Source organism: Perissodus microlepis, chromosome 5 (assembly GCF_051167445.1).
Source record: "Perissodus microlepis isolate ML-2025 ecotype Zambia chromosome 5, ASM5116744v1, whole genome shotgun sequence".
In the NCBI taxonomy this organism is placed as follows: domain Eukaryota; kingdom Metazoa; phylum Chordata; class Actinopteri; order Cichliformes; family Cichlidae; genus Perissodus; species Perissodus microlepis.
The window spans coordinates 10,739,778-10,760,473 of NC_140465.1; the positions used below are offsets into that span (position 1 = coordinate 10,739,778).

The window sequence follows — 20,696 nt, forward strand, 5'->3', positions numbered from 1 at the left end:
TCTCCCCACACACTGGAATGCATACTTTACCACGCATGCATGGATAAATGGGCGACCACAACTAATCCACACACTCACTCACACACACAAACACACACACTTAAACACCTCTTTTGCCTCCTGAGCGAGTTGAACCCAAATTGTTATGTTTATCCATGTTTGTTTTTCCAACATTTATGTGATCAGATGTGATTTTTCCACTCAGGTTTTTTTTTTGGGCCATCTTACGTCATAAAAGGCTGCTGCTGACTTGCTTAGTTAGCTGTAATGGGGGACTGCATGCTGTGAAGTTACTACATCTTTTGCGTGTCTCGTGATCCTGCATTCCTCAGTAAATTAAAAGAGTTGAGAACTGTTGTAATTGATAGGGAGGTTCACTCTTTTAGGTTCACCGGGCAGGTGGGGTGGGAGGGGGAGGGACATCTGCAAATACAGTTTTGAAATTATTTTCAAAATCTGTGATTGATAGATTTTTAATGAACACATTTTTTCACTTGTACAATTCTTGACCAATATTGATGGACATGCTGTATGCTTAATTGCCAATGGCGATATAATTTTTGAAAATTCTGTTCTTTTTGTTTCTTTTTAATTTCTATATTGTTTGTACCAGGGGAGGCAAAAAAAATCTGAAAAAAACCCTAACTTTGTCATCTCACTCTCAAATAAAAAACAAAACGAAAAATCGGTTATACAGACTAAAGAAACCTTGACATAACAATGTAAAATAATTGATGGGGCAGAAAAGACAAGCATCTACAAAACTTTCATTTATTTTTCATATTTTGTTTAACAGAATCAAATACTTGTTATGAAGCACTGCCATATCTTGCCGACCATCCACACAAGTGACTCACACCTAACAGAAAATTGGAGGGTTTGTCAAGAACATATTTTCCCTGACTGGTTGGCGAGTGGTTGCTGGTTGTTGTTTGGCTAAAATGTTGCTCCACCAAAACTGCTTGATTGCTTTGGTTGCAGGCAGATTTCCACAGTCACCCACAGTTTGCATGCAAGACATCGAATGGTCTGCAAACACTTGCTAACTAATCACAGAGCTGTAGCGAAACGTGAAAAACGGCAATGCAAACCGAAAAGTAAAAGTTGTGCATTGCCACTGAAATCAACAGGTTTCTGTCTCCATTTGCAGTTTCTGTCACGCTCTTCACAGTTTAACTAGTAGTTAGTGAATATATGCAGACAAGTTATAAATAAATGAATAAATATGCTATTCAGCTATTGCACTTGAACCTTTGAAGACAACTAATTACAAAAATCTCACCAGCAGAAAACAGTTCCTTGATCAGTTGTGTATATGACTCTCTAATATTTTCATGTTGATGCATTTACGTCCTAGACCCGCTACTTTTTACAATAACAGCCTTATTGTTTTGCCTGGAATAAGTCTTGGTTCATCAGTAGAGAACTCCATCACTGTGTGCTCTGTTTCACCTCCCGTCCCTCACCCAACCATCTCATCAACACCCCTTCCCCAAAAAAAGAAGTTCTCCAGTGGATTCGGGGGTTAGCCACACCTCACTGCATTCATCCTTTTCAGTGAGCTGTCACTGATTGAAGCTCATTTGCATATAAATGGACAACTAATTCTTCCCTCCTTAATAGTTCTTGGTTGAAAGATTTTGACACAAAAGAAAACAGCTTTTGCAAAGTTTTCAGGCACGTATTCATGTTTGACCTCAAATTAAAGTCCGACCCCCACCGCACCCCAAAGAAATAAACTAAAGAAGTACACTAGGGAGATGTTTATTTTGTGTCTATGGTTGTATCTGCTGAAATGGTTCATAAGACTCCATTAGCAAGGTCATGGTAGGCTGCCATGCTTGCTGTTTTTTGGGTTGTTCCAGTTGTTTGGGGACAAGTGGCTTGCTCTCCTGCTCACCCTCTTCCTCAGCTCTTCTCTTTCCTCCCCTGCTCTCTGACTCACATCCTCTGTGCATTCCTTCTCTTCTTTCGTCCTCTTGTTCCTCACCCAACAAGTGACCATCGCTGCATTTCTTTCTTTGTGTCACCAAAACCATTTCGCTTCTCGGAAACAAAGTTGCAAGTCCTTTTTCTGGTAGCAGTAGCTCTGTATTTTACCACGCAGTGACTTAATTTAAGACATAGTAGTATTTTTAGTTCAATGGCTTCTGTGAAGCATGGCAGAGGAGTGAAAACATCCGCTCCTCTGAGCTGGAAAGTTGCCAGCTTGTAAAGCCTGCGTAACAGTGTGGTGTTCAGATGACCCGAGTGAAGTTTTGCACTAATAGTAGCTAAACATTTAGGAAACTTCTCCTGAAGAGGAAAAATTAGTTTCCTCTTACTTCCCAAATTCTGGGTACATATTAGTGACCTGACCTTGCACTTTGCACACATTTCCACTTCACAGACACTCAGAAACCTATGAATCGTGGGTGCAACCTGATGTTCCCCAGAGGTTAACGTGTTATTACAGTCAGAGCAAAGGAGGAGAGAATCGGAAAACCAGAAGTATTGCTCACTCTGCCATATGTTATTGGTGCTGGGCTTTTCTCTTTCTGTTTCTTCCCAGTGCTTACAAAGAGAAATCAAGTGTGAGAGCGAGGTAAAGAAGAGGGTTTTGGTCCTTGTTGTCCCATAGTTAATATTTGGAAGCCGCTATGTACAAGCAAGCCTGTGGTGACCTGAGTTCATATTCACTCAAATAAGAGTCTTTGAGGCTTCTTTCATGTTGTCTTTCATTTATATAAACTGATTAATACTCAGTGTCATTTTGACAACATTTTAAACCACTAATTGACTGTCTCAGAGGAAGCGGGGGGGATCCTTCTGACGGACAGTGTGTGGCAAGTAATATGATACCTGACCTCTTTGTGTTTCTGGTTGTCTCTCCTTTTTCCTTCATCTGTTTCTCTCTGTCTCCCCGTCTGCTTGATGAATCCTCTAGATTGGCTTGTCAGCGTCGGCGCCCTCCTCCTCTCTCCCTCAGTCTGTTCCTCTTTCCTGGTTTTCAATCTCTCATCGGCTGTGTTGTGTCTTTTGTCGCAATACCCCAACACTTATTGTGGGCTTACCTGCCCACAGTTGCCGGAAGATTTTGTTTTTCTTTGGCGGAAGATTGCTTTCCCCTCAAACGATGATTAACGATCCACCTTTTTTGAGTAGGCAGAGCTGGTGAGCGTGCCCCAGTTTGGAAGAATATTAATTGCTCGAACAAGGCTTAAATCGTAAACACTCATAACCTGCTCTCATCAACGAGGCACTTACCTCTCCCTATCTGATTTTTTTTCCTCCTCCTCTGTTTGGTCTTCTTTTTAATTAGTGTTTTTAGTGGATTTGATTTGTGAGTGCAACGACATCTATTCTCTACTTTTTGGGAGGCAGATTCATTTTGATTTTTAAGACCTGTCTATGTCTAGTGGTTTCGCTTCAGTCGGCTACTGTTTAAACATCACTGTGTCATTGCTCTAGGTGTGCCACTGTGTTTTCTTCATGCTGGTGAATCTTTGTGCCTTTCTTTAGCTTTTATGAGCCGAGCGTTGCTGAGTTATGACTCTCCATTTGCCCAGCCAGACTCCAAGGTAAACACAGCTATAAGCCTCAGCAGCCTTGGCTCTGTGTAATGTTAGCTTTGGGTCCGGCTCCCGCACATTGCTCAAGTTAACGCTAACTCTTCTGACTGCATCCGGGACTTAGCATGAGCGCTAACATCAACACCATAAGCCCTCACCACCTAATTAAAACAAATTCAATTTCCAGCACGACCCACATTTTCATCTGCCGTTCCTCCGGCTCGCCAGGGCCCGCAGTGATGACATGCTGTGATGGCGTTCGCTGCAGGGACCCGTTAAGTGTTTGTTTTGGCTCACCTAGGCTAGAATTTCTTAGGCTGTGAAGATTTGTAATGGGATTCTATTCACTTACCTCCCTCGAAATTCTGCTTTTCTGAAATGACACTGATATTCTTTGCTGTGTTGAACCACAGCATAATGGGAACTCACGTATGGCCCACGTGACACCTCAGTTTATGTGTAAACATGACTTTCCTCAGCAGTTTTGCTGATCGTGGCCTTTTCAATGAATTTTACTAGAGCTTCTGAACACGCAAGCAGACAGAGTTGGTAAATTGCAAGTGAGAACAATTGTAGGACAGGTACTACAAGTTTGTCTATATGTGCAACTGCTCATGACTGGATATTTGCTTTTGCACTATTCTGGGTAAACTTCAGAGAGTGTAGCTGTGAAAATCCCAGCAGGTCAGAAATATTCAATCTAGTTTATCTGGCTGCAATCAATTATAGCAAGGTCACAAAGACTGAAAGTCACAGAGATCACATTTTCCCTCATTCTGATGGTTGATGCAAACCTCTACAACTTCTGATCTGTGCTTTTGAGTTTCTCTGTTGCTACACATTTGCCTGATTGCTGAATTAATGCACGGCTAAGCAGGTGTATGTTAGTCTTTGGTCCAGACTTATCTCACCAACCACAAAATAGATTCCCATCCCATAGTGCCCAAAGTATATTGATACTGTACTATAATAGAAAGACTGTAAGATCACTGTTTGACTTGGGGTTTTGTTGGTCCTGACGTGGACGCCAAAGTTTGAGAACAAAGTGACGCAGGACTGTCAAATTGATACCATAGGTGTATCTGCTAAAAATCTTCAACGACATTGACTCTCAGTGACCTCAAACCTCAAGGTCAACCTCAGGTTTTCTGAAAATATTGTGAAAGTGATAAGAAAGTCACCTGTGTGAAGGAAGTCACCTAGGATTTTAAAATTTATACCATAGGTGTATCTACTTCCGCCGCCAGTGTTTTGTAAACTTGGTAAGTTAACACTGTACAATGGTGAGAATCATGGGGGGGGGGGGCAAATCAGAAAATACTTTATTGAACATATGTACAGAAAATGGCAGATATTTGTCAATCAAAAGTACACAGCAAACAATAAAACTGGTTGGACAAATATAACGATCTGGGAGTTTAAACATAAAAAAATCCAAATTCATCTTGTATAAATCAATAAAGTGAAAATGTGCAGAGAAAAACAATCATAGTAAATCAAAGTTATTATGTAAGTTAATTACGTTTTTTTTCCACGGTAGATCCCGCTGATGCTGATGTTCCAAGCCACTATTTCAAAACATGCAACCATTTACATCAACTTTAAATCTTAGTGTAACAGAATCATTATCATACATTTCTTTTAAAATTTTAAGATGCACTTTTCTTTCTGTCTTGCTGCTAACCTTTTATTTATATTTTTTTCCAATTCTGTTTCTGAATTTTCAGGAATATGGTGCCTTTTAGCCTGATTTAAGGAAAAACATCTTTCAGTGGCGTAATTCTAATAAATTTGGTGGCGATTTTTCTGCCACAGAATTAAATGTTTTCACAACTTTAGTGAGAACAACCACAAAAGCAGCTTTGAATACTTTGAAGATGGATTTTTGTCAGCAAACTAGAATCGCAGCTGCTCACGATGCCGCGCATAACTGATGACGTGATGTGTTGAGACAGAATCTTTGAAGAAGCTACTGTAAGTTCGGTTCGGCATGAACTCTAACCTGACTTTTTTTTCTCTCTTTTTCATTTTCCTGGTTTTCTTGTTGGTTCTTGAAAATGACCATGCCTCCTCTTCAATCACGCGATCAGGTAAGAGAAATTGTTTTTGACTTGCACATGTGGCACACCTGCACATGTAAGATGGGTGAAAATAAACTGTGACGAATGCAGTTTTTCAGCAGAACACGCTTCCTTTAATCCACATGTTGTGACAGGAAGAACAATGTAGAAATTACTTCACTCCATGAATTGTATCCAGAAGAATGAAAGGAAGTCGTGAACATGAGCAGATTTTTCCGTACTTCTTTATCTTTGAGTGGGGGGATTATGATAATATTTAGACTGTATCTGCCTGTATCCAGTCACAAGGCCCACAACCATGCTCACTTTGTCACCATTACTGATATTTAGTATAGTTTTTATCCCATTCTTCTGATCTTCATGAAATCCAGGGTCTCTGTGAGAATTGAGCTTTCAAGGTTGGCCACAGAACCGCGGAAAAATCCAACATTGGGCAGCAGCATGATAAAGCTGTCAATGGGGAGTTGTCTAAAGGGGAAGAGGCGAATTATACAGCAGTTTTCACTGATTTATCTCATGAATATAGCATTTGCCTACACATTTATAGCACCTTGAACGCATCTCTCAATTTCAGTGCAGTTTGAGAGATCCCAGGAAGCCAGTTTTCGGCATCAGGGACAGCTAAAAAAAAATCTGTCAAGAATTTCAATTGAAGACACTTTAATGATTATTATTGTACATTCATGAATAAATTAACCTCTATCTTTTTGAATTAAAAATCATTAAGGGTCATTTGTTGTATAACAAAGTAAACTGGGAGAAATATCGTTCTTAGTATATTTACTTACTGAATGCCAGGTGACCAGGTGGCAGCCTGATGCTTGTTCTCACTTTGAATCTCACTGGTTTCAGAGTTAAAAAGCGAGTTCTTATTCAGAGTCAATAATTAGTCAACTTTTGCTGTGTGTCAGGTAAAGCCTGAGCAGCAGTTAAGTGTGACAGACACACAGCCTGTAATGTAGTTGTTCTTGTCCAATCGGTGACTTCAGCGACACGAGAACCTCGGGCGCTTCGGCATGTAAACTTTGTGGGGCGTTCCCGGTCAACCTATCGCATCCTCCCCTGAGTAACGGGGGCACATCTGTGACACACTCCCTTTCCTGGCATCCTTCCAGGCTTTCTCCTCCCTGGCTTTTTGCTTCCTCTTCCTCTGTTTTTGCTTGTCCTTCACTTTTTTTTTTTGCTTTTGCGTTTTTTCTCTCCTCTCCCTCCAATTTTACTTTTACTGCCTTCCAACAGCAACTCCATCCTGTTTGGCACCCTTTGAGATATTGTTCTCTTTAAATATTTCACTTGTTCTGCCTTGCTGCTAACTTTTGATTTACCAAGTGCTCTCCCAGCCTGAACCAGTTTGACTGTCTTCAGAGATTAACAGTATATAACTGTTCACAGCTTCATGTGCAAGATGGAAGTAGTCACTTTAAAACTTTAAAGCTCAAATACAAGATTCCATTCTTGGTTTTTGTTGTGCTCGCCTCTTTCTCACTGCCCTCGCCTGTACCTTTCTTCCCCATCACCCCTCCATCAGTCTCCATCTACCTCCAACTGGGCTGTCTCATGAGAATCCCCAGAGCTTCACTGGTTCACGGACCCTAATTTTGAAAAGGCTGCTAGCACAGCTCCTCATCCATAGAGAGCCAAAGAGGAAAATTAAAATTTAAGCTGTTGCTAATGAAACATGTAGCTGAGACCTTAAATTTTGGTCCCTTGCTTTGCGTGTCATTCACCAAATATCTGGAAATGCTCCGTGGATGGACTTGAGGTAGAAAATGTCTACTTAGGCACCACTTAACATCACTGAATGACCAATTCTGTCGCATATGAACTGATTCAAACCTGGAGGCTTTAGATGATATCATACTGACACCTGACCTGCAATATCTAGATATATATCAATATCTAGTTCAGCTTTTCCTGTTGACAGGAAGCAGAGAAGAAGAAGCTGCGACACGGGCAGAGCACAGTGTTGGGCGGCGGCGGTGTTGGGGGGATGTGTCCTGTTCGTCAGTGCTTCGTCACTGTGGTTTGGAATTGGACCTTTGCAGTGGATTAAGGCGGTGAACTGGTGTCCTCAAACCTGGGCTCTCTCCAGCCTGAGCCTCTGGTGTAATACTGTGGTGCTAAGTGCTACACATGTCTTTGTGCGTGCATGTGTGCAGTCGGATTCTGCACATTCTCCTCCTGCTCTATGTGTGTGTGTGTTAGAACAACTCGAGTTACATACGCAGATAGACGCAGTTTCACTTTAAGTGTCTCCTTACACACACACATAGACAAAGTTCAGCACATGGTTCATTGGGCTTCATCTTGCTCGTTGTGTTATAGAGCTGGGAAATAACCGTAGATAACCGTACGGGCAGCAGATGAACACACGCGTGATGCACTCGTACGGCCTCATGCAAGGACACATGCGTTCACGAGGCAGGAGTGTGATGTGGAGTAATTGATGCATGAGAGCTTGCTGCCTGTGCAGGCACTCGGGCTTAAGAGTTTGGTTTTTGTGTGTGTGTGTTTGCTGCTGAATGCATGAGAGCGCCTCGCATTTTAACTAATGAATTTTGGTGTACTGCTGTTTGCTATGACAGTTTGCTTCTGAGTGTTTAGTAAATGTCTTGTTAATACCCAATGCACTGCTCATGCTCATCTGTCCCTGTTGGTTGTAAGTGTGTGTGTGTGTGTGTGTGTGTCATCCTGTCTGGCCTGGAGTCAGCTGTTAAGGGATGCAGGGCTGGATGAGCCATGCCTGATGCTGACCCAGAAACGACTGTAGACGTAACCGGCAGTGACTGCTGCCCTATTAGCCCACAACGCTGAAATTTCATAATGTTTTTGTGTGTGTGTGTGTGTGTGTGTGTGTGTGTGTGTGTGTGTGTGTGTGTGTGTCGAAGTAGGTATTTTCTAATACTTTTTCTTTTTTAACTATGGTATTCAGATAACATTTGTCAGCGTTTCCACAACAGAATAACACACAGCGTTACAAAGGTGGACAAAGTGATGATCAGCATGATGCACATCGGATAAGTTTGTGTTTCTCGCGTTCACACTGTATGTCTCTAAGTGTGCGCGCGTGTGCATTCTCATCCTGTTTCTAAAATTAGATCGGCCAGCAGATGTAGTTTGTTTCAGTGTTCATCCGCATGAGCAAGGCTGCATTGCCTCTGTTTTTTTTTTTTTGGTTTTTTTGGGGGTTTTTTTTGTGCGTTCACACAACATCTTGAGCGCGTCTTGAGTCAGCAGTGCGACGGGAAAGTGGGTCAGTCATGCCCTCTTCAGGCATGAGACATGGATGGACAGATGGATGGAAAAAGAAGAGAAGGACTGGATGTAGATGTTGATGGCTCAAAGGATGTGGCAGAGGGAAGGAAATTAGTATTTTAATGATGGAAGGCAGGTCAAGTAAGAAATTGCATAAGAGGGGAAAGAGATGAGAGAGAACCGGAAGAGTTGGTCTGCTCTTCAAGATATGTAATAGAAAGAAGTTTATGTCCATAAATCTACGATGCCCAGCACAGAAAGGGCACACGTGACATTGAACTGACATTTTGCATGACAAGAGCCTTCTTGTTTATACTGACTTTGTCTACTTTTGGGAATGTGCCTGCCAACAATGCATACCAGCTTGTTTGCATTTATAGCATCTTATCTCCAATTTGATTTAAATCCCGAAAAGTTTTTGGGTTTTGAAACCTGTAACCTGTAAGAACACTTAACTAGATGCACAAGTTTTACCTGTTTCACAAAGAGTTAAAAGTGAATGTCCAAGATGGAGATTTTTTAAATGCAGGATGTTTTATTAAAGCAATTTACCAGAAGCAAACAAAAGGGTGGATCAAACAATAATAATAATCACTTAATAAACACTGGAATTATCCTTATTATCCTGGCAACCTGTCCAGGACGTACCCCACCTCTTGCTGTATGGCAGCTGGGATAGACTCCAAAGGGTGGTCAGGCTTAATTATATAAAAACAAATTCTCATTCACTTAAAACGCTCTGTGGGATTCCTCTTCCTCTGAACTCGGCATGTTGTCAGATCAGCTCAGGAGACTCCTTTGGGGAATCTGTTTAGGTGTCTGTTGTAATTACAGTTGTTATTTGTGGCCACACCTCTAACCGAAGGCATCAGCAAACACAGCCAACAATCAGTATAAGCAAACAGGCTGTACAGCCACAGCACACACAGTCTCTCATACTTAATGATTCTGAGTGACATGTGCCCCCTGGTGGCAGACTTAATGAGCTCGCCCTGGGCTCCGAGGTGAGGCCGACTGTGGCAGACATTGTTTAATCATAGAGAATAACTGAGTCTTCCCCATGTGGCCAATTAGAAGCCAGGAAATCTGCAATGAACACAAGGAATCCCAACAGCTGGTTGTACAGTTGTAGACAGGCAGGAGGGACGTACCTCACTCTGGGTCTGTCTTTAATATGAACACGCTTACAATAAGCCTCCCATTTCTCTGTGATTTGCTTTTTTCTTTATTATTTTCTTTATGACTTGATGTTTTCCTGACTTGCTTACATTTTTGTGTTTTGCTTTACTAGTTTGCTTGTGACACGGCTGTAATTCTGCCACTTTTCACCCCATTCTTTAAGTTATTCCTCCCTTTAATCCAGCCGTGGCTTTGACCAGTGGTTGGCCTGTCGATGCAGTGTTCGCCCACTGTGGTCCTGGGGTGACTTCACACACTGACTCTGATTACACCCCAGCAGATGCCCAATTTATCTTTCTCTGAAATGGAATAGAGCGTGTAGAGAGGCCAGGACATATTATGGTAATTCATCTCAGCAATCTAAAGGGCCAATAAAGATGGACATTTTCAGCTTAGTCACAGAAATTGCCAGCAAGTCCTCTGGTGGTCTGTGCTTGATATTTTGAGCACATCTTTGCTTTGGATTACTGTCATGCTTTTGCTGCATACTTGGGAATTTTGGACTTGGGGTGGGGGGAAACAGGCCTTTGGTGGTGCTTATTGGTCAGCACATAGTTAAGTTAGTTAGCTTAGAGACCTTTGTGGAGTTTGTTGTTCTGTATAGCTATTTCGATAAGCGCGTCATCACGACCAAAGGTTTCTTTTTATTATCTGGAGGTTCTTTTCAAAGCTGAACAATCTGATGTTGCTCGTGTCATCAGATATAATCCTTGTGGTTATATTATATTAGTTACATACAGACTAAATCTAGGACCTCTGAGAAACCGCAGCGCAATGAGGCATGTAATTAGCACTGTTACCTCTGTGCTTGTGCATGCATTTTGCAGAGCCGGGAGGTGGGAGATACTGATGATGCTGTAGTTAAAAATTGTACAATTTGTGTCTGATTGGTCCTGATGGTCGTTGTTGCTTTTCATAACTTGTCCTTAATTGCATTAAGTGATGTATTATTTTGCATAAATCATCGAGTAGAAAAATTCACGTGTCATGACGTAACCAGGTTAATAACAGAGCAGGGCTTTTATTTATAGTGGCGATTTGTTCTAAAATGGGCTTTTCTTCAGCTGCCACATCTCTTTCTGGTTGTGATTGTACAAGAAGAGCACTTTGCTAAATGACAGTTGTTGTATTTGAAGGTTTAAGGTGGCTGTGTCCCAGGATCCCCCTTATCTGTGTCTGTCTTCCCTATGTGCACACAGAGACCTCTGCCATCACATTTTTCACTGAGTGTAAACATTTTACTGCCTGTTCTTATTTATCTTACACGTTTTTGCCATCTTCCACTTTGAGTGGATTTTTCCTTCTTATCACAGTCCTGTGCTTCCCTTGTCTGTCTCTGGCTTAAAGCACAGGTCTTCCTTTCCAGTCGGGGACCTTATTCGTATCAGAGGGCCAATCAGTTGGACTGTCACAGGAGACTAGAACACTCATTGGTCTTGAAATGTTGCCTGTCAGTGCATTAGGGACGGTGATGAAGAGGCAATTATCTCCAAAATACTTGTCTCAGAGGCTTTTACGTCAGTCAGTCAATAATCTCATCGTTAGCTGAGTAAATCCTGGCTTTAAATAAACGAACCTCTTAATTAAACAGTTATTATGATGTTGATTTACTTTGCATATTAACTTTAGTTTGTTTTTTTGGTTCTGTGGTGATCATGGAGACTGTAAATATATACAGATCCATGCATGATGGGTCCTCTCACTCACAAGCCTAATCTGGAAGCCTCTTTGTTCGCACAGGCTCATACTGTATGTAGGAGGCATCAAAGCAATATTAATAACACAGAACTTATGGCACTGTTCAGCACCCACATAAATCTGGATCCAGCCACTGTTGTTATTATTTATAGTGTCTGAGTCCTTGGCTAGTGGATTGCTGGTGTTTGTCACATCAGACAGGTGCTCATATTGTGTAAATAATGGCCTTTACAAATACCAACTCGACGTCACTCACATGCATGCGGCATACACACAGTGCTCAAACCTGTGAATGGTCGCATGATGTGCTTCTCACAGTCCACTGTCAGATCGCAGATGAGGAAGTGATATCTCTACTGCAGCCTTTTTTTGCCGCCCCACATACTGATGTAAATCCTCTGAGGATTTCTTTCCCCTCTGTGAAGGACTGCAATCAATGAAAGCAATCTAGGAAAATAGTAAACAGGCAAGCAGCTCTGGGACACGCAACCATATAGACAGGATTGAAAATGTGTCAGAGACTTAACCCTGATCGTGTTGGATATGCTTTTTTTTTTCTGATCTGGACCCAACGAGGTGCATCTGTCAAAGTACCAAACTTTGTATTTGTTGTTGCACCGCTGCACTGAAAAGACCATATCTCGTCCTGCATCTTCTGCGCTTTCACAGCCTCGGGTGCAAAGTGATGCACCTAATTTGAGACTCCTATACCGACAGCTGTGAAGATTTTCAAGAAACATGCTAGCAAACAAGCAATTTCTGTAGCAACCTCCCACAAAAAGATCTGATTTGTACTTAATTGAGTACCGTTTCTGACATTATGAGGACAACCTATGTTTCCTGATGGGCTCTGATGTTTTTCTTGCTATACTGGGCTGGTTAGGGGGAACAAAAATGCTGGTGAAAATGGATTTTCCTCTGAGAAAACAGATGGCTTTGTCATTCAGTCAAAGTCATATCCAGATACATTATTCAGCGTCTGAGTGCATTTAGTCCTCAATTTAGATCTCCGCTGTCTCATGCAGGCATTGATTGAGAAGCGGCGTACCCCTACCTCCGACCGAAAACTCATTCAGTCACACATTCACGCGATTTGTTGCAAACGCACGAGTACAACAGTATCCATATTGCTGTGTCTAACAATTGCATGGTTGCGTATGCGAGGCCGCTAGCAGTTCTTTTTAAAGAAATCGTGACACAAAACTGCAAACCCAACACATTGACTTAAACTCACGTCTCAAAGCGCTGAAGGCAGTCTGTGATCTTTTCACTTCAGTTAGTCACTGCAAAGACCACTTTTGAGTTTCACAGAGTTCCCAGTACCTCTGATGTGCAGACTTGATTACATTTTTCAGTTAACTGTAAGGTATACATCTCAACATTGTTTTTCAACTAATCTTTTTAGCATCCACACACCTCAATCAGTTTTGCATCGGTAATTTGTCCGTGAGATTATAGTACCGATGTCTCACTGCAGCCATTTCAGATTTATGGTTCATGTAGCTCATCTTGTAACTATTGCGGCAGATTATTATTAATTTTTTTTACCTTTAAGCTCTAAACTTCATTTTAGTTCTTGTTTAGTGTGAAGTCTTTGTAGCTGTGATATTTCAGTCTCTTTGTTGACATTTTTATCAGTTCAAGCAATATTTTACATGTGAAGGAGCCATGCATACGTTTAGAGTAAGTCGCAATTTCTTTATATTGGACCGAGCAGCACATTTACATTAAAAACTCAGTTCCATGTGTCACTGTTCTTAATGTGGCTCTTGATCCATTTTTTGCTTTTTCTTGTATTTTTGTAAAGCATTGATAGTCCAGAGGGGGGCAGCAGACTATGCCTTGCTGTCTCCCATCACCACCTTTTACCACAGCCTGTACTCATCTGGCAGCTGTTGCTATGGATACAGAGCCCATCTATTGCTGTGATGCAAGCCACATCTAATAGAGCAACCTAGGGGGTAGTGTTGAGTTCAAAGACGGGCTTGTTCGCACAGACACACATGCCTGTCTGCTCTGTGAATGTGAAATCTCTGCCTGGTGGTTTGGGAGTTCTTTTTCAAAGGGCTGTTCATTATAGTAATATCTTGACAACGACCTTAATAAAAAACTTAGAAGGGAAAGTATTTCTGCCATCCACATTTTACCATGTTTTTCACCCGCAGGGATCTACATAATCTCCGCTGGTGCACACAGACCTAACCATGGTGGTTTAGTTATCGGTGATAATATGGATGTGAACTATCTAGAGGTCACTGGTCAAGGGTCACATTCGGCTCTCTCTGACTTCTCTGCCTGTTTCTTAGTCATTATGACATATGGTTAAGCTTTGATCAGGGTGATGAAAATGTTAAGTGTAGATAGCTGCTGAGTTAAATCAATTAAATGCTGATTAGCCCCGATTATCTGATTAACTAGAGCCATGGATGGACTGCTCACTTAAGAGATGATTATATAAGACATGACTCTGGGCAGCTTGTGTACATAGCTAAATTTAACTTGTAGTAGGTCAAGTTGGGATGGCATGAATCCATTTGACTTTAAAGCCGGCTATGTCCCACTTTGGAGGAACTAAATTTAACAATAAACAGCCCAGAGAAAGGGAGGATTTAGTTCTAATCATAGCTTTTGCCTGGCAACATGCCCCTTGATGTTCAAAAGACAATTCGTGAGAGGAGGACGGAGGGAAAAAAAAGTTATTTGTTACCTTGTGTGCCAGACTGTTTGTGTATTCTACATCGATACGACACCCAGTGCCCAGCCAAACATGGTGGCACTGCCAAGTCTAGCTTGGCTAAGTGTAAAACAGGCTGGCATCCTCGCTGGCATATGACAGTGTTTTCTGCTTTGTCACTTTGTGTTGCTTTGTGTTAAGAGGACGATTGCATCTACCATTGCCTGCTGCGAAGACCGAACCTGCGGTCAAAATCGTTAGATGCTTCTGCACAAAGAGCCTTTTAAGCAGTGCAGGAAATGCATTTCATTCAGAGCGGTGGGGAATTTATGGTTATAATAAGACCAGCATGCTGATGTCCAACTATAAATTCTAAACTGTAAATAAACTCTATCTTACTGCAGGTTTTAGTACCAGGGTTAGTATGTTTTACAAAGTCATTTTGCAGCTATGAAATAACTTCATGGACATAATTTGCAATTGAACAAAAAGGTGATAAATCACAATGCAGACTATTGCAAAATGTTAAAAATCAGGTGAGGGCATCACCATCAGATGGTGGGTTCTACCTGCAAGCAGCATCGATGAAAACTGATGATCAATCCAACGGCTGCCGAGGTTTCTCACTCTGTATCAAAGTGGACAGAAAGATGTACCAACTGGCCTATAAGTGCTATGTTCTTGAGCTGTGGCATGAGCACTCAGTCTGTTTTGACGTCTTTTTTCCTCTTGCCACATCGGAGAAAATTAGAAATGATAGTTTTAGTTTTCTTCAAGTTATTGAGAGTAATGTGAGCGGGGAAAAACACACTCTCTTATGCGAGTACTTGTCTGGAATTACATGTAGAGCATGTCAAACTTCCATTATGGGATTCTTCCAGTAAAAGTAATCAACTTTAAGTACGTTTGGATTTTGGCCTGAGCCCAGGTCCTGAATGGACAGCCTCAGCTACTTTAAAACTGTGCAAACATGTAAGATTAATTTTAGGATCAGCAGCAGGGTTATGTAGCCAACGTGTAGCTGTAGGTTGCTGGATATCGAGCCAGCTTTTTGGGGGCTCCCCCACTATGCAATGCCATTCCTTGTCTAGAGTGTAACGGGTGCGTGACTCCTCCCATTACTAAATCAGCAGAAATCGGTCAAACCTTTCCTTTCTTACTAAGGCTGCCCCGCGAGCAAGGAGGATCGAGTTTCAATGAAGTTTGCTTTTTCCATGCTGTGAATACAGATGTCAACTGCCAGTGGAGGGTCTAGCTGGTGCCACGGCTGGCTATGCATGTCTGAGCAGGGACTTGGCTGGCTGATCACAGCCGAGGGGTGCCGGGCTGGGTTCAGTGGGGGAAGATGCCTGGAAAGTAGAGGGGCTTTCCACATTTCAGCTATGTCTAAAAACTCTTTTGATGTTTTGCCTGGCTTACTCTGATGTTCACGTTCTGTGTGACAGACCCTGCCTCTCTCTGTTTTGTATAAAAAACCTTCTCGCTCACCTCCCTTCTGTTGTAGATCGCACGTCTCCGGTTAGAAAATCTCGCTTGTTTCAGTGGGATTATAGAAAATCTATAACAGGTGGGCTTTGTTTTAAGGATACGTCTTTTCTAATTATGTGTTTGCAGTATGATTTGAGTGGGTGGCCTCTGGGCTAAATGGTCTCTGAATTCTAGTCTGCTGCCTGCCTGTTCTTTGTTCCATCATGGCAGGTTCATAGAGTTCAGTGATGTTTTTGTGTTAATAACTGAATTACAGGTAAAATCATCAGGGCATCAGAACTAAAACTATCTGAAATTAAAGCTCAACACTAATGTATACTTGGCAGTCTTTTTAAGGAGCTGACTAGCTGTCTTTAAGGTTTAAGGAGAGGTGATCATGAGAGGTATCATTTTGACCTGACAGATTGCTGGTACACTATCCACTCAATAACAGTGGATTTTTTTTTTTACTACCGTTTCATCAACCAAAACATATTTGGAGGCAAAAGACTCAAAAGAATCTCACGTTGTTGGATCACTTAAGGATAGTGGTTTTAAAGTACTCAGCTGGGAAGGGAAAGGCAATAGGAAATGTGGTTGAATGGTATTTGACCTCATACCAGAAACAACAGAGTACATCGTGTAGCTGCAGAAAGAGGTTCATTTGACTCCCGAACCTCATGCATACTTGGTCCCAGCAGACATCTAAGTACCGGCCAAGGAAAAGCTAGTGGTCACTCATCCTGCACTTCTTGTAGAACATTGTTCAAGATGGTGTGCTTTTTTTTGGCTTGCGTTTAAAGCATGGAAGTAATAGTACCACAGTGTGCAGGAAGATTGGGGGTTTGGCTGTACTTCTACTGTCCTTTCTGGTGGACCTTAAAATTAACTTTGCCACTCATGGTTTAAATGTCAGGAGAATTCGTAGTGTCCAACTACATTAGAAGAAAAGAATAATTTAACCTGTGATGGGAAGCTTGTGCTCGACAGTGTGAAAAGATGTAAATATTATCAGCATCTCCTTCAGCCAGGTTCTACTGTTAGCTAGCTGTATGTTTCTTTTGGCTGCCAAATGCAGACTTTAGATAAAAAATAGTTTGTGGGCCTTGTGATTTCTGAAAAGAGACTGATTCAGAGTTTTGTTTTTTTCTTATTTTGTATTTGCCTTGAGTTCCAAGGCAAGTAAGTTGACTTGATTTGCTTCTCACATCTGGATCTTGTATCCTGAACAAATCCTAATTGTATTTTTATTTTGCTTTACACTCAATTTGTTTAAGGCAAAGGTTAAAAACTGGTTATGGACAAATCAAGTGTGTGATCATGTATGAGTTGTATAGTTTTAATGTTTTATTTGGGAACAGAATGGTGTGTATGTGTAAGTTTGGTGATGGAGTTTTTATTATGAATGAATGATGAATTTTTATGAATTATTATATCTATTTTTTTATGTTTAAGGACAACAGATGGAAATTAGCCTTTGGCTATAATCTGGCATGTTTACATTCATGTAATTTTTTTTTTTTTTTTACATTTATGTTCATTAACATGCACTGTCCTAAATAAATAAATAAAATTGTGTTCCTTTTTATATTTCTCTGTATTTATTGTTCATATGCTTTTGTCATTTTACATACTCAACATTCTTTTTGATTTTAAATGAAGGTCAAGAGCAGATGTGCCAGATGAAATATATTAGGAGTTGATTTTGGCATAGAGCCTTAATATGGAGCTCTAGCAGGTAATTTCAGTTTTAGGGAAAAAAGGCTTAAGCAGCTTCCTTGTAATGGTGAGCTTTAGTACCAGCCTGATCTATGCAGGTAGTTGAAATTGGGTCAGACTTTTCCCTAAATGCTTACTGTTAAATGCCATATTTTGACACCAGGTGGGGATCAGTGGATAGCCTTAATTGTCAGCTCTGTACAGGAGCAGAAGGATGACAGATAGCGCTATCTACTTAATTACATTGGGACATGTTGATTATCTTCTTATCATTTACTACTCTGGCAGTCCTTTAGGGTCTTGTTATTCATACTTTTGTGACTTTGAAGGATGGCTGCTCATTTTTACGAAAGCATCGTTGTTCCATCAAGATAATGGCACACAAAGAGAGAGTTGGGGGAGGACAGACTCAACGTAACTGGATTAGCTCTTATGCAATTGCTCCTTGAGGTGCTGTTGATGGCACAACCATCACCAACCACGTAAAAGGATTGTGCTAGCTTTCTTAAGCCTGCCTGCTTCATCTGAAAGAGTGACTCATCTTTTAATCAGCCAAAATTATGTATACTGATGATGCACAAAAGCTGCTGCTGAGTTTGATGAGCACTTGGTTTCGAGCCTGATTGGAACTGCAGAATTCAGCATTTTTGGATCTTGATTCATATTAGTGGCTACACCTCTTTATGGCTAAAGATATGCCACAATATCGAGTTAACATTACTAGGAAAAACCTAAATTGTACTATGTTGTGCCGTCATTCACTTTGGGTGACCTTTTAGTGATATTGCAGGGAGTCCAGTCCGAATTTCACACTGGGTCACACAATCAGTCTGAAGTCTGGCATTAAGGAGTACCCACGGCTTTCTAGTAATTGTGTACATGAGCACATCAGAGAGTGCGTTAGGCTCTCTGTTGGCGTGAGAGTTAGCTTGTGACCTGTTGTGAGGATTACAACTGAGTGATATGTCTGTATGGGACGGTGCCAGGAGCAGCATACCCTCCCAACAGCAAGCTCAGATAGTGATGGAAGACTTGACCTCTTTTTATAGACAGCTTACGCATCATCGATTAGTAAAACTGATTTATAACGGTTCACGTTTGCGGTGGTCGAAGACCCCAGTTTATTTATAACTGAGTCAATTACATTTCAATACACGAAGCCGGATTAACTCCTACTAAGGAACCTTGCTATAAAAAGTGTGATCTACAGATGCTTTTTTTTTTTTTTTTTTTTTTTTAGAAATTAAGAGAAATATTAAATTTGAACTTTTGTTTTATAATAGAAAAATGAAGATGAGAAAAAAAACCCTACAAATTCAGAGGAACAACAGTTAAATGTGTTCTATGCTGACATTTTAATTACCCGACTGCTTCCAAACCACAATTTGATAATTTGCCCATATGTTTCTGCATCTACTTTGTGCTTCTTCGTGTATATTGTCATGCATCACAGACAAACTATTTGGTCACAATCAAATAAAAGGCAGACGCACCATACCTGGGCCTGTGCATGTTGTGCTTGCATTGTAGGTTCATATCATTAAAAACAAAAACAATATTTTCTGCTAACCAATGCAGAATGCTCTTCTGTACTTTGGTAACAATCTCAATCATCTTATTAAACACACACACCGGCACGCATGTACACACATATACACACACGTACACACAGTTTCCATGGAAACAGAAACCAGGGCCTTTTATGATTGGTTGTTTGCCCAAGACAACCAAAAATGGTCTCGGCAGCCATGCAAAGATGGGAGATACATCATTTGTATAATGACATACACATTGTATAATTGTACATTGTATAATGACATACACTAATGATGAAAATAAGATGTTTGTTGCTGCCTGAAGGAGTCTTGTCACGAAATTCGATCATGAAATTGTCATCGAGTATAAATTGAGTATAAAACCCAGTTTTTCAGTCTGTTTAGGGTGACGGCAGACATCTCGGCTCTTTTTTTTCTGTTATGTTCTCAGACTGCATGTGATGCGTTTGAACAGGCGTGGAACTGCCACTAACGTGGACAGTATCTGTAATAACCACACACAGGCACAGATTCGGGAGCAAACACACACACATATGGACACTTTCCCCCCATGCTGCCCTTTAGTTGCCTAATGTGTGTCTGAGGTGCAGATGGCTAAACGGTAGGAGGGCTGCTTCTGTGTTAGCCATGGTGCTAGCAGTCTTAGATTTGGCTGGTCCTGGCCTGCTGGAGCGAGAGTGAGCGGCCAGCTACCCCCTCTCAGTGACGATGGCAAGTGTACAATTCACGGCTGTGCACTCGCTCAGCATCAAGCTTTACTGTAGTTGCAGGATAAACCTGTGTATTTCTTTTCACTGGAGCCAAGCGGTGTGGTCATTTGACGCTCTGCTGTGGATTAACAGTGTCATTTTGGCTCTTGTGATGTTTTTATGTGTGCTGGCCTGCTTTTTACTTCAGTTGTTTTGATACATTTGTGTTCACAATCACAGGAAGCAAGCTGACCAAGGACCTGAAGCAGTATCTGAGCCAGCGCTTCCAGAAGTCCTCGCCTGACCACGAACTGCAGCAGACCATCAGAGACAACCTCTACCGTCACGCCGTGCCTTGTGAGTCCATGACATGTCTTGTGCTGAATCCTTCTTGTGTCTTTCACACTCCGTTCTTTTTAACAAGTATGCATTCAAGAAATGTATGAGACTTGCATCAAAACACATAATTAAAGAAATCATACAAACGCATACATCAAAGTCTGTCCAAGTACAGTATACATCTTCAGAAGATTCTAGGGTACGTGACCATCAGTCATTTATCCAGTGCTCTTCCTCTTCCTCACATCAGCAACGATATTCTTAAAGAACATCACTATTGATCAGTCTTATGCACATGATTAACCATCCCTAAATACTGTTTAAGCAGTAGTGTATTACCATTACCAGGGGACAGTGTTGTGTAAGCATCCAAACAAAATCAGAAAACTCTTCGTTTAGGTCATTGCAAACCACCGTCTCACATCCAGGCTTCATTAGTTTTAGATCCATGTATGAATGAGTTTGCTTGCCTCACACAGACCCTTTAC

The 20,696-nt window shown here is 41.3% G+C and overlaps 1 protein-coding gene across 2 annotated transcripts in view; it reads left to right on the forward strand.

Annotated features, from left to right (window-relative positions):
* magi1b (membrane associated guanylate kinase, WW and PDZ domain containing 1b) overlaps positions 1-20,696 on the forward strand; it is a 135,121-nt gene that overhangs the window by 33,011 nt on the left and 81,414 nt on the right. For both annotated transcript variants that reach the window (XM_084927778.1, XM_084927779.1), the window contains exon 2: positions 20,110-20,226. In XM_084927778.1, the coding sequence (XP_084783904.1) occupies positions 20,110-20,226 (117 nt within the window). The remainder of the gene's footprint in view (positions 1-20,109; positions 20,227-20,696) is intronic.